The sequence below is a fragment of the Protomyctophum parallelum genome (genome assembly GCF_964188405.1).
Source record: "Protomyctophum parallelum genome assembly, chromosome: 1".
Taxonomy (NCBI): domain Eukaryota; kingdom Metazoa; phylum Chordata; class Actinopteri; order Myctophiformes; family Myctophidae; genus Protomyctophum; species Protomyctophum parallelum.
The window spans coordinates 39,384,427-39,398,276 of record NC_139697.1 but is presented as its reverse complement, the minus strand read 5'-3'; the positions used below and the strand labels follow the sequence as shown (position 1 = coordinate 39,398,276).

The window sequence follows — 13,850 nt, the reverse complement described above, 5'->3', positions numbered from 1 at the left end:
AACGCAGGTGTTCAAAGACGTCCATGTGAAACATTTTCACACAAAAAAACTAAACAAAATAGCGCAAATGGCAAATCTACAAGCGTATACACCGTGCCATGAATTGTGAGCTTGTGACGTCACAATGGGGTGCTGTTTGGGCATATTTGGCAGGGAACGGTTTGGGGGCCCCACTGCTATAGAATGCGATCATTTGGCAGCAGCATAGAAATCATGATGGTAGCCCTAGAATATTCTATGAGGTGGCTTGTCTGACCAGTTGCCATGGCAGAGGCCATTATTAGGGCTGTTCTGAGCATTCCAACTCCCCTGAGAGTCATATATACTGTCCACACCAGTGGTGGAAGAAGTACTCACATGTTTTACTTAAGTAAAAGTACCAATACTGCAACATAGAAATACTCTGTTACAGAGTGTACATTAACGTTTTAAAATAAATGTAGTGGCGTAAAAGCACAATCTTTCGATCTGAGATGTAGTTGAGAAGTAAAGTATAGGAAATTTGAAATACACAAATACCTCAAAATTGTACTTAGTTACTAAATGTACTTAGTTACTTTACACCACTGGTCCACACCTGTGCTTGTGCTCTGTTCCCTGACTGTGTTATGGAAATAACGCAGGCAGCCATCTTAGCTGTACAAAAAAAGAAGGGGAAAAAAAGACAAAGTGTCAAACCAGAATACCCCCTCTTAAATATGAAATATGAAAATGCATTTACACTGTGTTTTGTTTGTTGAAATTGTAATTTTCCAGTGCATACGGCAGACCGTGGTGACGAGGTTTGGAAGAGATTTTGGAGCTCTGGCTCCAAAAATGACCGATTAAAATCATTGATATCCCAATCCAAACCAACGGGTGAGAAATTAAAATCAGGGGTATTTTTTTTGAACATAGGGGGGGGGGGGGGCTGAGATATGTGGTGGGGCAGGAGTTCCTGAGTGCCAGCATGACGTTTGGGTACGTCTTTATCGGTGGGAATTTCAAAACATTTTGTAAAAAAAAATCGGAAAAGAAAAACAGAGAGAAAAATTGCCGACCTACAAGCGCACAATGTGTCACATTGCGACGCAAAGTATATAGAGTTTAAGTGTTCGGTGTCCATGCTGGTTACACAATAACACCCAAATGAAACATACCACAATTACTGTCATTCCCTTCAGGGAAATTAGTTCATTGGTTGTACATCAATCTGGGAACCCATTGGCAAGAAAAGAGGGAAAAGAGGGGAAAAACCTTGAATTTGCCTCTGGGGGCGCTGCCCAATAGGATGTGGATAACAGGATGCTGGCCCGTTCGGTCCGCCCTCGGTCCTGGGGCGCTTCTGTTTCCATTCCACTAATCCCCAATGTACACGTTCTGAATGTCCCTGCTGACGGATTCGGAAGCGCAGCCCGGAATCTGTTCTTGAGATTGAATCTGACCTGAGATCAGATTCATACGAGGTTTTCCGCCGGACACACACTGGTCTGACGAACCCATTCTGACCTGAGATCAGATTCTAAAAATGTCAGTCGTTCTTCGATTTTTCAAAAATAGCAGACCTACAAGCTCGTATCGCGCCACTCGGTGGCGCGATATGAGCTTGTAGATCTGCTATTTTTAAATAGCTAAAGCACGACATGATGCCGACACCAAAATGGGTTCCCGTTCAGAATGGGTTAACAGTGATATGTTTGAACTCTGCAGATAGCTTATACCCAGCTAGATATATTCATAGTTCTGTCGTCCTCCGGCCGCCTCCCTCCCTCCCTCCATGGATTGATTGAAGTATTTATTAACGGTATGCATTTCAAAGGTACATTTAAAAGAAAGCACAACTCCATCCCTCCCCTTTGTCGATGCAAATTGTCAATTTAAGGTACAGCGCTGCTTTAATGTTCCTGCAGTGGTCGTAACATGGTGGCCATGGTGGCTCCCTGGTCTCCTGTTAAAGAAGACATTATGGGCCTTCATTGCCCATTACTGTCTATTGTCAATGAGCTACATGTGCATTCATAATCTGAACCAGATCACAGCTCATAATTACTCCACTGGAAAAAGAACCGACATTGAGTCTCTTGTCACAGCATGAATAACAAACGATGTATTTAATTTGTCAAATGGTGGATTTAAACGGAGGTGCTAATTAACACTTCTCAATTATTATTTTCAAATGATTTCTGCATTTGTATCTGATTTATTGACATCAGAAGGGAACTCGCTTCTCTTTCCTTGAAGTCATGCCGTGTGATATAATCTTTCACTGGTATATTTTTTCACAATTGTAACTGTGTATTTTGACAACCTACAGTATCTAAACGCTAGCCAAAATGACATATAGTCAGTCATCGGAAATGTATGTATTCATTTTACAGTTCATAAATATCGTTTCGCACAACGTGTTGCTGCTTTCCAAATTGTCCATGGATTAGGACACCCTGTAGCATTCCTTTTTCAGCATTTCTTCCGTACACAATACTATAATATACTATACTATTGCCGCTTGCCTAAATTTAAGAAAGTGATTTGCATGTTATCTTGTAGATCAGTTCTTTGTAAGTGACACCCTTAAAAACTAACAATGGGCATGTTTGTGTGTCATTCTAAGGGGTGATTTATGCTATTGCTTATGCTTGTGCAAATATTTAGCCGATTTACAAGCTCAGAGTCATAGCACAGCCCTTTTTTCCCCACACAACACATTTTGAGCCTGTAAATCGACATTTTTGGTGCACAATCAAGTGTAAATCAGGCATAATACTGTATGTTCTTTTGAATGTTACGTGTGATTTTCCGTCTTTGTCAAATGCACCTATAATATAGCAAAATGCGATGGCGACAAAGGGTGAATTTGCAAAGTTGTGAAAAAATGCGATGGCGGAAAAAATGCGATGACGGAAAAAATGCGATGGCGAAAAAAATGTGATGGCGGAAAAATGGCGCAAAAATGGCGAAAGAAATGCGATGGCGAAAAAAATGCGATGGCGAAAAAATGCGATGGCGAAAAAAATTACGATGGCGAAAGATTTGCGAAAAAATGGCGAAAAAATTGAAAAAAAAAGAATTGGTCATGTACTGGTCTGTATGCAGTGTAAATAACTCTTTAAAATCTCTCTCTCTCTCACACTCTCTCTCACTCACACAATATAGACCACCGTGTGTGTCAGCACAAAAAAGCAAGTCAGAATAAGTGGTTTTTGAAAAAATAAATAAATATTTGAGCTTTTGGGGCTGAAAAAACGTGTCTCTTTTGATTTGGTAGCAAGTCAGATGTGTCGTCAAAATTGCAAAGGGTGAATTGCAAAGTTGTGTCACTTTGCCCTGGCTGAGCTGGGAAGGCTGACAAAGGGTGAATTGCAAAGTTGTGTCACTTTGCCCTGGCTGAGCTGAGAAGGCTGACAAAGGGTGAATTGCAAAGTTGCGGAAAAATTGCGATGATGAATAAAATGCGATGATGAAAGAAATGCGATGGCGAAAAAATGCGATGGCGAAAAAATGCGATGGCGAAAAAAATGCGATGGCGGAAAAAATCCGATGGCGGAAAAAATGCGATGACGAAAAAATGCGATGGCGAAAAAATGCAATGGCGAAAAAAATGCGCTGGCGGAAAAAATTGCGATGGCGAAAAAAATGCGATGGCGAAAGAATGCGATGGCGAAAGAATGCGCTGGCGAAAAAATGTGTTTGGACATTTGCAAATGTCACTACATGTTAGGTCATTATTAAAATTAAAATTGCGAAAAAAATGCGATGACAAAAAAAATGCGATGGCGAAAAAAATGCGATGGCGAAAAGAATTCGATGACGAAAAAAACGAAAAAATGCGATGACGAAAAAAACGAAAATATGCGATGCCGGAAAAAATGCGATGACGAAAAATGCGATGGCGAAAGAATGCGATGGCGAAAAAATGCGATGGCGAAAAAAATGCGATGGCGACAAAGTTGAATTGCAAAGTTGCGGAAAAATTGCGGAAAGATTGCGATGATGAAAAAAATTCTATGACGCAAAAATGCGATGGCGAAAAAAATTCTATGGCGAAAAAAATGCGATGGCGAAAAAAATGCGATGGCGAAAAAATGCGCTGGCGAAAAAATGCGTTTGGACATTTGCAAATGTCACTACATGTTAGGTCATTATAAATATGACCCTATTTTGAGAATGTCTGTTACTGCATACAGTATGTATAATGTATGTAAATGTTGATTTTACATGTCTATAGAACAAGTCATGATATGTACTGTATATGTATGGCTTCACGGACTGGCTCTGCTTTTGGCATCAATGTGAATGAGCATATATCTGTGATGTTATAAATGCATTTATCTGTGTATTGCATGTACTGTATACATATAGGCTTGTGTGTGTGTGTGTGTGTGTGTGTGTGTATGTGTGTGTGTGTGTGTGTGTGTGTGTGTGTGTGTGTGTGTGTGTGTGTGTGTGTGTGTGTGTGTGTGTGTGTGTGTGTGTGTGTGTGTGTGTGTGTGTTCATACCGGTATATTAGTTTCTTCAGAAATATAAATGTTCATAGATGTGCATTGTCTGCTTGGTTGCTATGGAGATACAGTATGCTGTGGAGCGAGTGTCGTGTGTTTCCTCAATTTTAACCAACCTGTGGATTCTCTCTCTCTCTCTCTCTCTCTCGCTCTCCCCCCCCCCCCCCCTCCCCCCGCAGAGCGACCCCCTCAACGCATCATGAACAACAGTCAGCTCCCGGTGGCGGCGGGCTCGTTGGCTCTGGGAGGAGGAGGGGGCGGGACCCTGCCCAGCAGCAAACACAGCAACAACACCATCTTCACCTCCACCTCCTTCTCCTCCTCGCTGTCCCGACCCGTGCACGGCGGCCACCACACCCACCTCTATCACCAGGTCAGTGGACTGCGGCTTTTGCTTCCTTTTCTTTTGTTTTGTGCCTTTCATGGTTTTCAGATATTTCAGTTTATGTTTTTCAAGCTAGTTTAGTTTAGTTGTTTTTTTAAAGGCTTAGTTTTAGTTTTTCGTTTTTATGAATTTTATTAGTTTATTTATTTTTGTAAAATGGATTAGTTGGGCAAAATGCAACAAGGTAAAAACAATAGCAAGAATTGGGCCTAGAAAGGGACAAACAGATAGCCATAGTGCAGGAAGTATAGTGGACATTTTTTTGTATTAATTTCATGTGAAAATGGGCGCCGATCTTGTGTGGCGGCAGTTTTGGTGTTCGACGTTTAACGGCAAGCTTCCAATGTCCCTGTAATGAAAACGCATAACGTCATTTTACTGGATATATAGCGTCATCATGATGTCGCTCGATGTGACGCATAGCTACGTTGTAAGTGACACAGCGTTGCTTTTTGGGTTAGTTTGAGTTAACTGCAATACCTGCTCCACCACCAGGGGCAGCAGCAGCGTCAGCCCTTCTCTCAGTCCTTCCACAACCTGGCCCAGCTGCCTCCATCCTACGAGTCTGCCGTGAAGCCTGACATCAGCCGCTACTGCTCCCTGAAGAGACTGGGTGAGTTTTAAATGACATAACCCATTAGGACCTGAGGGTGTGTTCAAAAATGTAAAAGAAAATAAAGAAAATAGCAGACGTATACAAGCTAGCAGTGTGGCACAAAGTGACGCTCCTTGTGGCCGCGTGGAACCGCCAGCTGCCTTAATAGTGTGTGAGATTTTTTGGCTGGCGTATAGCCGTCTGGGCACCTTGGCTGGTAATCCAGTCTGGCAGTGTGCCGCGGGTTCGACCCCCGACCCCGACCCCGACGTCCTTTACTGCATGTCACCCCCCCCCATCTCTCTCCCCATTTCCTGTCAGCCTACTGTCACCCTATCCCTCTACTATAAAAAGCCGAAAGGCGAAAGCCACACAAAAATATCTTGTGTGTGAGATTTATAGATTTTGGGGCTTAAATGTTACTTTCAAACTTTCAAAAGGGCACATTGCTGTCCAGAGGGTGCTCTATCTGTGCACGCCCCTGTACATAATAGATAGACAAGGAATAGCTCAAATAGCCAGTTTACAAGCACAGCACACATCATGCCACATTGGGAAGTTTGTATAGGTTAATGCTATGAAAATATGCACCCATACATATATCTATATACTGTATAACTGTTGTTTTATTCCTATAATGACGTGCACAAAAGAGAAACAAACAAACGGCAAAAGAGGAGGCAACAGAGACGGAGGTAAAGATGGCGTAAATACGATGACCAGGGGGGACACGGAACAGGACACTTAACCCATTCTGACTTGAGATCAGATTCATACGAGGTTTCCGCCGGACAAACACTGGGTCTGATTAACCCATTCTGACCTGAGATCAGATTCTAAAAATGTCAGTCGCTCTTTGATTTTTCAAAAATAGCAGACCTACAAGCTCGTATCGCGCCACTCGGTGGCGCGATATGAGCTTGTAGATCTATAATGACGTGCACAAAAGAGAAACAAACAGACGGCAAAAGAGGAGGCAACAGAGACGGAGGTAAAGATGGCGTAAATACGATGACCAGGGGGGACACGGAACAGGACACTTACTGACCTGAGATCAGATTCATACGAGTTTTCCACTGGACACACACTGGTCTGATCAACCCATTCTGACCTGAGATCAGATTCTAAAAATGTCAGTCGTTCTTCGATTTTTCAAAAAATAGCAGACCTACAAGCTCGTATCGTGCCACTCGGTGGCGCGATATGAGCTTGTAGATCTGCTATTTTTCAATAGCTAAAGCATAACATGATGCCAACACCAAAATGGGTGCCCGTTCAGAATGGGTTAAATGAATGTGCACGTTCGCGCATGCGCGCGGTACGCCCATACATGCACGTTCGCGCACACGCACATGTGTACGGCGCGCACCATATTGTTGCATATACTGACAACATCCAAACTCATCTAGGTTAATCCAATAATCGAGAAGCAGGTATTGTTATTATATTTAAATGAATGAAAGAGGAAAATCATTTTTTTATTGACTTCTTTCGATAAAAAAAACACACACCCAAATATACTTCATTGTGAAATCGCGGCGTACATAATAATAGTGAGAACTAGAAAAAGTGCCCTTCCGGGCACAGGTCTCCACCAGGTTATCCACAGATCCGTGCAGTTAGAGGTAAAAACACTTTTCGGCCAGTTATAGCGCCACCTTGAGGCTGAGTTGAAATTGTTCATGTGGCATTTCGTCCTCGGCCTAGTGGGAATGTGGGTGCACAATTTCACGGAAATCACGCGATGTGTTCATGATTTGCAGCATTTTGTTTGAAACTGAGCACTCCTGTGAACTTTGGAAGCCAATCTTAACCAATCAGGATGGAGTCTGATAAATCTGAAAGACCCGTTTCGTTGAATGGCTCTAGAGAGACTGTGTACCAATTTGCGCGATGTTTGGACAAAATCTGTAGGTGTACTGTGCAAAAACTTGTTTTGCACAAAGCGGCCTCCTGGTGGCGCTATAACAGGCCGTTCTGGAAAGTTTGGGGCAGAGGTTCATGGTTGGCATCCAGGGAGTGTGTGTGCAAAATATGGCATCGACCGGGTTAACGGTGGCCGAGATTAGCTGTTCACGGACACACGGACACACGGACGGACGGACGGACGGACGGACACGCGGACGGACGGAGTGCAAAACATACTCTCCCCACATGCCTTCGGCCTGGTGGAGACAATAACTGCAGAACGTGTTGCATTGCACTGTCGTAGTTGAGGCTAAAGTTAGCATACTCTGTACATCATCATCTAATACTTGATAGTGGGTGCAGCAGATCAACTCCTTCCCTGCTTCCTGTCTGTTTTAGTGGAAACCACACGAATCTGCCAATGCGAAAAAGACAAAATAATTATTGAAATAAAAGAGCGAAGAGCCCTCAGTGATATTAGTCTGGCCATGGCCATGCCAGACTACTCTCTCTCTCTCTCTCTCTCTCTCTCTCTCTCTCCTGCTCCCTCTCTCCTTCTCTCTCTCTCTCTCTCTGAAGGCAGTGTACTGTGTGTGTGTGTGTGTGTGTGTGTGGGGGAGGGGAGTGGAGTGGGCTCAGATGGAGCATGCAGGGGGCTGGATGATGGATGGTCTCTACGTGGGAGATCATATGCACGTGCAAGCCTGTGTGTGTGTGTGTGTGTGTGTGTGTGTGTGTGCGCGTGTGTGTGCGTGTGCGCGTGCGTGTGCGCGATGTATACACATGGAAGTGGAGGCAGTAATGAGGTGAGGGCCAGAGATGCGAGGGCTTTTTATTATCTCGATTCAATCAAAGAGGAGCAACACTTTAACGCGTTGATGTCAAGGCCCTGTGTGGAGGACGTGCAGACCGTCTGACATCGGAATGGCCAATTAAACCACATTTAATAACCTGATCCCGCTCGCGTAGCTTAAGCGAATAATTGAGAAGCAGTTTTATTTCATATATTATCAACGAATCTACATGGAACAATTCAAATCGATTTTTAAAAATAATTGACTAAATCGCTTAGCTTTGTATTATACTCCCTTGTACAATGATACTGTGCAAAAATGGCGAAAATAGCTTATCTACAAGCTCGCAATGCAACATTTCCCTTTTTTAACGCAGGACGGACGGGCGGACGGTCGGACAGACAGACCAGAAGGCTCTTTCTGCCTTGTTCCGCCCTGTTTCCTCCGTTTATGTTTGCTAAAACATCTTTTTGGGGAAAACCTAAAAACAAACGCCCAGTCACCATGCCGCATCTGTGATGTTCCTTTTTAGTTTAAAGTTTAATGGTAATGGATGGAGAGAGAACATTTTTGTCCAACCACGAAACGGTGGTTGGACCGTTGGTTGGACAAAGTGTTTGTTTCATAAAAATCTACTGTAGACTTGTTATGAGCTACTTCCTTTTTTTTTTATATAATATATTTTTTATCCCACGATTTTGTAACCCATTTTTCACCCCTGTGAAAGCCTCGCCCCGCATTTTTGTGTCCACCGCAAACAACTTTTTGCGGATAAAGAAGTGAAGTTTGCTTTGGTCCGACATGTGTAGCGACTTGCTTGCGGTTATGTTTAGGTTTGGGGTTTGGGGTAGGGTTAGTAATAGTAATGTTTGACTTACGGTACATGCTTTGTTTCGTGCCACTCAAAGTGACTACTGGGTTGGGCTTGCTGGATGCATGTTCCAACCACTAGTATGTCTGTCAGAAGACGTTGAGGGGTGATTTCACCCGCGTGCGAATATCGTCAATGGCTGCTAAAAGCACCATGTTTGTAGTCAGAGAGAATCAGAAACTGCATTGCAATACCTTTTTCCACCAGAGGGGGGAGACAAATCAGTTAGATCCGGGGAAATCCTGAATTTCAGCTTTAATAACAGCATGGGAACATGGCTGTTGGCTGTCTCTAGCACTGCAATTCTATGATATTTCCAAAATGTTATGGGGGAAAAAAAACATTCTAATGATTACCATTGGCAAAGACCCAAGGAATAATAACCCCAGTCACGGAGAGTTAATTCCCTGCGGTTCTTTTAGCATACTCTTTTTAATGCTTCAGTCACTTCTTTTTTTTAAGAGGAAGACATTATTCTGTGGTTCTAATCATTGTGTACCATATCATATGCCTCTGATGCTTTTTAGAGCAGAATGCTTCATGTGAGACCTGTCTCTTTTGATATGGCCTCTCACTCTCTCTCGCTCTCTCTCTCTCTCTCTCTCACACACAAACACACAAGCACACGCACACAGTGTGCACACGCACACAGTGTGCAGCACACGCACACAGTGCCACGGCCGGGCATGGATAAAGGCCTCTTTGTCTGCAATCTTTGGCCAGGGAGAGTGCTGAAGATAATATAAGCTGCACGGGAGGGTGAGAGTAAACACTACAGAGAGAGAGAGAGGGGGGGGGGGGGGGGGACGGGACGGGGACGAGGGAAGACCGAGAAAGGGAGAGTGGATATCACTGTGACAGTATTGTTTCTGCTTAATATTGTCTTGCAAATTAAGGGAGAGAGAGAGAGAGAGAGACTCTCCTCTTTCACTATTATACTTTGTCGATCGGCGGTGGTCCACGTGAGTTTATACTTGGTCCCCTCCTGTTTTCCTTCTGCACCGAGACGTCTTGAGCTTTAATATTAAAATCGGCGATCGAGATCGAGATTGTAAGTGTAATGTGGTTAACAGATGGGGGGAGAGAGAGAGAGAGAGAGAGAGAGAGAAAGAGACAGGGAGAGGAGATATAGAGATTTTTTTTTAAAATGCATTTATTAACTTACTACAGGATACCACAATTCAGAAAACAAAAGAGTACTGTGCCCGACAGTAACGCCAAAGTAGATTTTCAAACCAATATCACAGGAAATCGAGAGAAAACGAAACACAGACCATTGAAAGCACTGCTCAACCTACAGCACTGGTCCTTAGAACGAGAGCATTATAGGTCTCCATCATCCTCCCCCACCATACATTACACAACACAGAGAGAGAGAGAGAGAGAGAGAGAGAGAGAGAGAGAGAGAGAGACAGCAGCATCAGGAGGGAAGCATGGAGGACAGATATACAGTATACTGTACATTGCTTTGATGGGTTTGGCAACATGGTTCTTGGAACTTTCATGTCGATAAAGCTATAACTGAATTGAGAAGAAAAAAAAATACCACAGTAAAATAAAGAGAACCTGAGAGAGAGACACACACACGCGCGCGCACGCACACACTCACACATACATACATACGCAGTACACACGCACGCACACACATACGCACCCATGCACACACAGACACACACACACACACACACACTCATACACGCACAGAGAGAAAGGGGGGAAGGCAGAGAGAGAACAAAGTCAAATGCAGAGTGTTGGTTTTTACTCTGAGGCGAACCTTCCGGGTCCAGTTTCACACTGTCAGAGTTAAATGATCAGTGTGTATTTTAGTGTGCAGAGAGAGAGAGAGAGAGAGAGAGAGAGACCTGGCTAAAGGTCAGAGTTAAATTGGCTCTCGGGGAGCTGGTTTCAGGGGAAATGCCTTTGAAGGCCGAAGCATCCACACGGTAACAATTATGAGTGTTAATTTAACTCGGAGAGTGGAACCCAAATGGACCAGCATAATTGGGTCCATTTGAGTATTCTCTGGGCTAAATAAACACTACCGTGCACTGTCCAGAGAACCAAGGGCGGGAGAACACTTTTCCACCGTTAATGAATCCCACTACTTGCTGTGTGTGTGTGTGTGTGTGTGTGTGTGTGTGTGTGTGTGTGTGTGTGTGTGTGTGTGTGTGTGTGTGTGTGTGTGTGTGTGTGTGTGTGTGTGTGTGTGTGTGTGTGCACATGTGCGTGTGTCTCTCTCTCTCTGGCACTCTCTCTCCATCACTTCATCTGTCTCTGTCACCCTATCTGTCTCTTTTTCACCTCCTGTCTTATCTTATCATTGTGTGGCACCCTGTCACTCTCTGACCCCCCCTCTCTCTGTCTCTGGCCGTATCTCTAACTTATGGTTCTTGCAGGCCAATGCGTTTTTCTGAAAAACGCAACCTTTACCCCCATCTCTCTGTCTCTCTCTCTCTCTCTCTCTCTCTCTCTCTCTCTCTCACGCACACACATAATACACGTGCGTGTGCGCACGCGTATACAACGTCTGGCCCCCCCCTTTTTTCTTTCCTGAAAACTATGACGAATGACGGAACTCGCACAAAAACACATTTCAACCCACTTATTTGTAAAGCTGTGTAAAGCTGTAATGTGACAATAAAACTGATCCCTCTCTCTCTCTCCCCCCCCCCAGAGAAAGAGTTGGACGACTACACCGGCTACTACACCTCGTCCAAGCGGCGGAGCAACGCCCCGCCGTCCTTCCACTCCTCGCAGCACCACCTGCAGTACGGAGGAGGAGGAGGAGGAGGAGACTACCCGCTGGGCGCCAGGGGCACGCTGCCCCTGCATGGCTCGCGGCCTCGCCTCCACCTCACCTCCACCCCCAACCCGTACCCTCTGCCCCCCCAGCAGCAGCAGCAGCCGGCGGCGGCGGCGTACTCTGCCTTCGACAGGCCGCCACGGCGCGTGCGGTCGCAGGACGAGCTGCTGGCGTTCGGGGAGGGGAACAACGCGCTGTCCCGCCTGGCCAAGAGCCAGCAGCAGCAGCAGCAGTACTACAAGGCCAGCATGAGCACCAGCAAGACGGCCCAGACGCTACGCAGGTGAGGAGGGGGCTTCTGTACAGGCAGGGGCATATTATAGGAACCCTGCCTGGTTCGTCCTTCCTCGAGACCCCATTCACTTTTCCCTTTCCAAGGATATTTATATCAATTATTTGAAGCCTACAATCAAGCCATCCAGGATGAAAATGTAACTATTTTATTAATCAGAGGCTTTGCGATTAATTAATCTTGATTAATCGCATTTTAATCGCATATCATTATTTGACCCGAGAACAGTGAGAAAGCAATTTTTTCAAATGGATTTTGGTATACTAGTGAATCAATGAATAGTGAATGCATAAGTTTAAGCAATAAAAAAACATTGTTTTTGTAGTAATAGGGGTAATAATTCTTTATTGAATAATTGCACACAACTGTGCTGTAATCCACGCTACCATCGGATAGCCTTTTAAATCCTATTTCCAATCCACGGGGACAAGCAAAGTGATCTCAGCGGCTTCCCCCAGTCTGGTGAACTGTCTGCGGTTTCTGGTGGTGTTATTGTCTGAAGAAGACACGGACACAAATAGTGCGATTAAAATGCGTAATTTTTTTTAATGCATACATTTTTCTGTAGTTAATTAATCGTAATTAATCACAATTAGTCCCGGCCCTATATTTTATTATATGACATACTAATTCATTTTTTTTCACAGAATTAAATGTGTTATGGTCATGATTCACAGGTATTATGGATGGCTATAGGTTTAGGTTTTCTTCATAATAATAATTATACATCCAATTTGTACTGCTTTTCTTGCTACTCAAATGTTGGTAGAACAGAACAAACTAGAAAAAGTGCCCCTCGGGCACAGGTCAGGTCAGGTTGTGGCCTCCTGGTGGCGCTATAATAGGCCAATGTGAAAAGGGTGCCATTTGTTCGTACACCATTGATGGCAATTGGATGATTTGAGGCATTTTGTGCCAAAAATGTGTTTTGCAAAAATCCACCTGTAACGGAAATGGTGGGATATATTCGTCAGCCTAGTGGAAAAGTATGTGAAAGATTTCACGTAAATTGTACGCTGCGTTCATGATTTGAGGCTTTTTGTTTCAAAAGGGCCAATCCTGCAAACTTTGAAAGCCAAAGTTATCCAATTAGGATGGAATATGAAATATTGGACAGGTCCATCTTGAACTATAGAGATAGTGTGTAACGATTTGCAGACAGAATCTGGAGAAGTAATATAAAAAAAATGTGTTTTTCAAAAGTCTGCCTCCTGGTGGCGCTATAACAGTCCGTTCTGGAAATTTTGGGGCAGAGCTTCACCGTTGGCATCCAGGGAGTGTGTGTGCAAGATTTGGCATCGACCGGGTTAACAGTTCCGGAGAGCTGTACACAGACGGACGGACACACGGACGGACGGACAGATTGCAAAACATACTCTCTCCCCATGCCTTCAGCATGGTGGAGACAATAAAATAAACAACTTTATTGAGAGAATAACTAGTTAAATAAATAGAATTAGGCGGGGAATTTAAGTCTGAAAAGGTGGGTTTTGCGGGAGGCCTGTCACCCCAGGTCCATTTCCTTGTCTTTTTCTTGGGGATGTCCAAGAGGTTGGCATCACCCGACCTGAGGGAGCGGGAAGGGGGCTTGAGGAGGTCCGAGAGGTAGCGGGGAGCCTGGTCGTTGAGGGCCCTGTATGTGTGGTGATCGGTATTTTAATTCTGTGTTTAACTGTGTGAACGTTGTGGTGGACCGCGCTGATCGCGTGTTCTCTGGATCGGG

The 13,850-nt window shown here is 44.3% G+C and overlaps 1 protein-coding gene across 1 annotated transcript in view; it reads left to right on the top strand.

The window, feature by feature from the left end:
• LOC310869950 (protein shisa-7-like) overlaps positions 1 to 13,850 on the top strand; it is a gene marked incomplete at both ends in the record, with an annotated part of 36,951 nt that overhangs the window by 20,582 nt on the left and 2,519 nt on the right. The window contains 3 exons of the mRNA XM_083780943.1: positions 4,659 to 4,852; positions 5,360 to 5,477; positions 11,707 to 12,118. Coding sequence (XP_083637069.1) covers positions 4,659 to 4,852; positions 5,360 to 5,477; positions 11,707 to 12,118 — 724 coding nt within the window. The remainder of the gene's footprint in view (positions 1 to 4,658; positions 4,853 to 5,359; positions 5,478 to 11,706; positions 12,119 to 13,850) is intronic.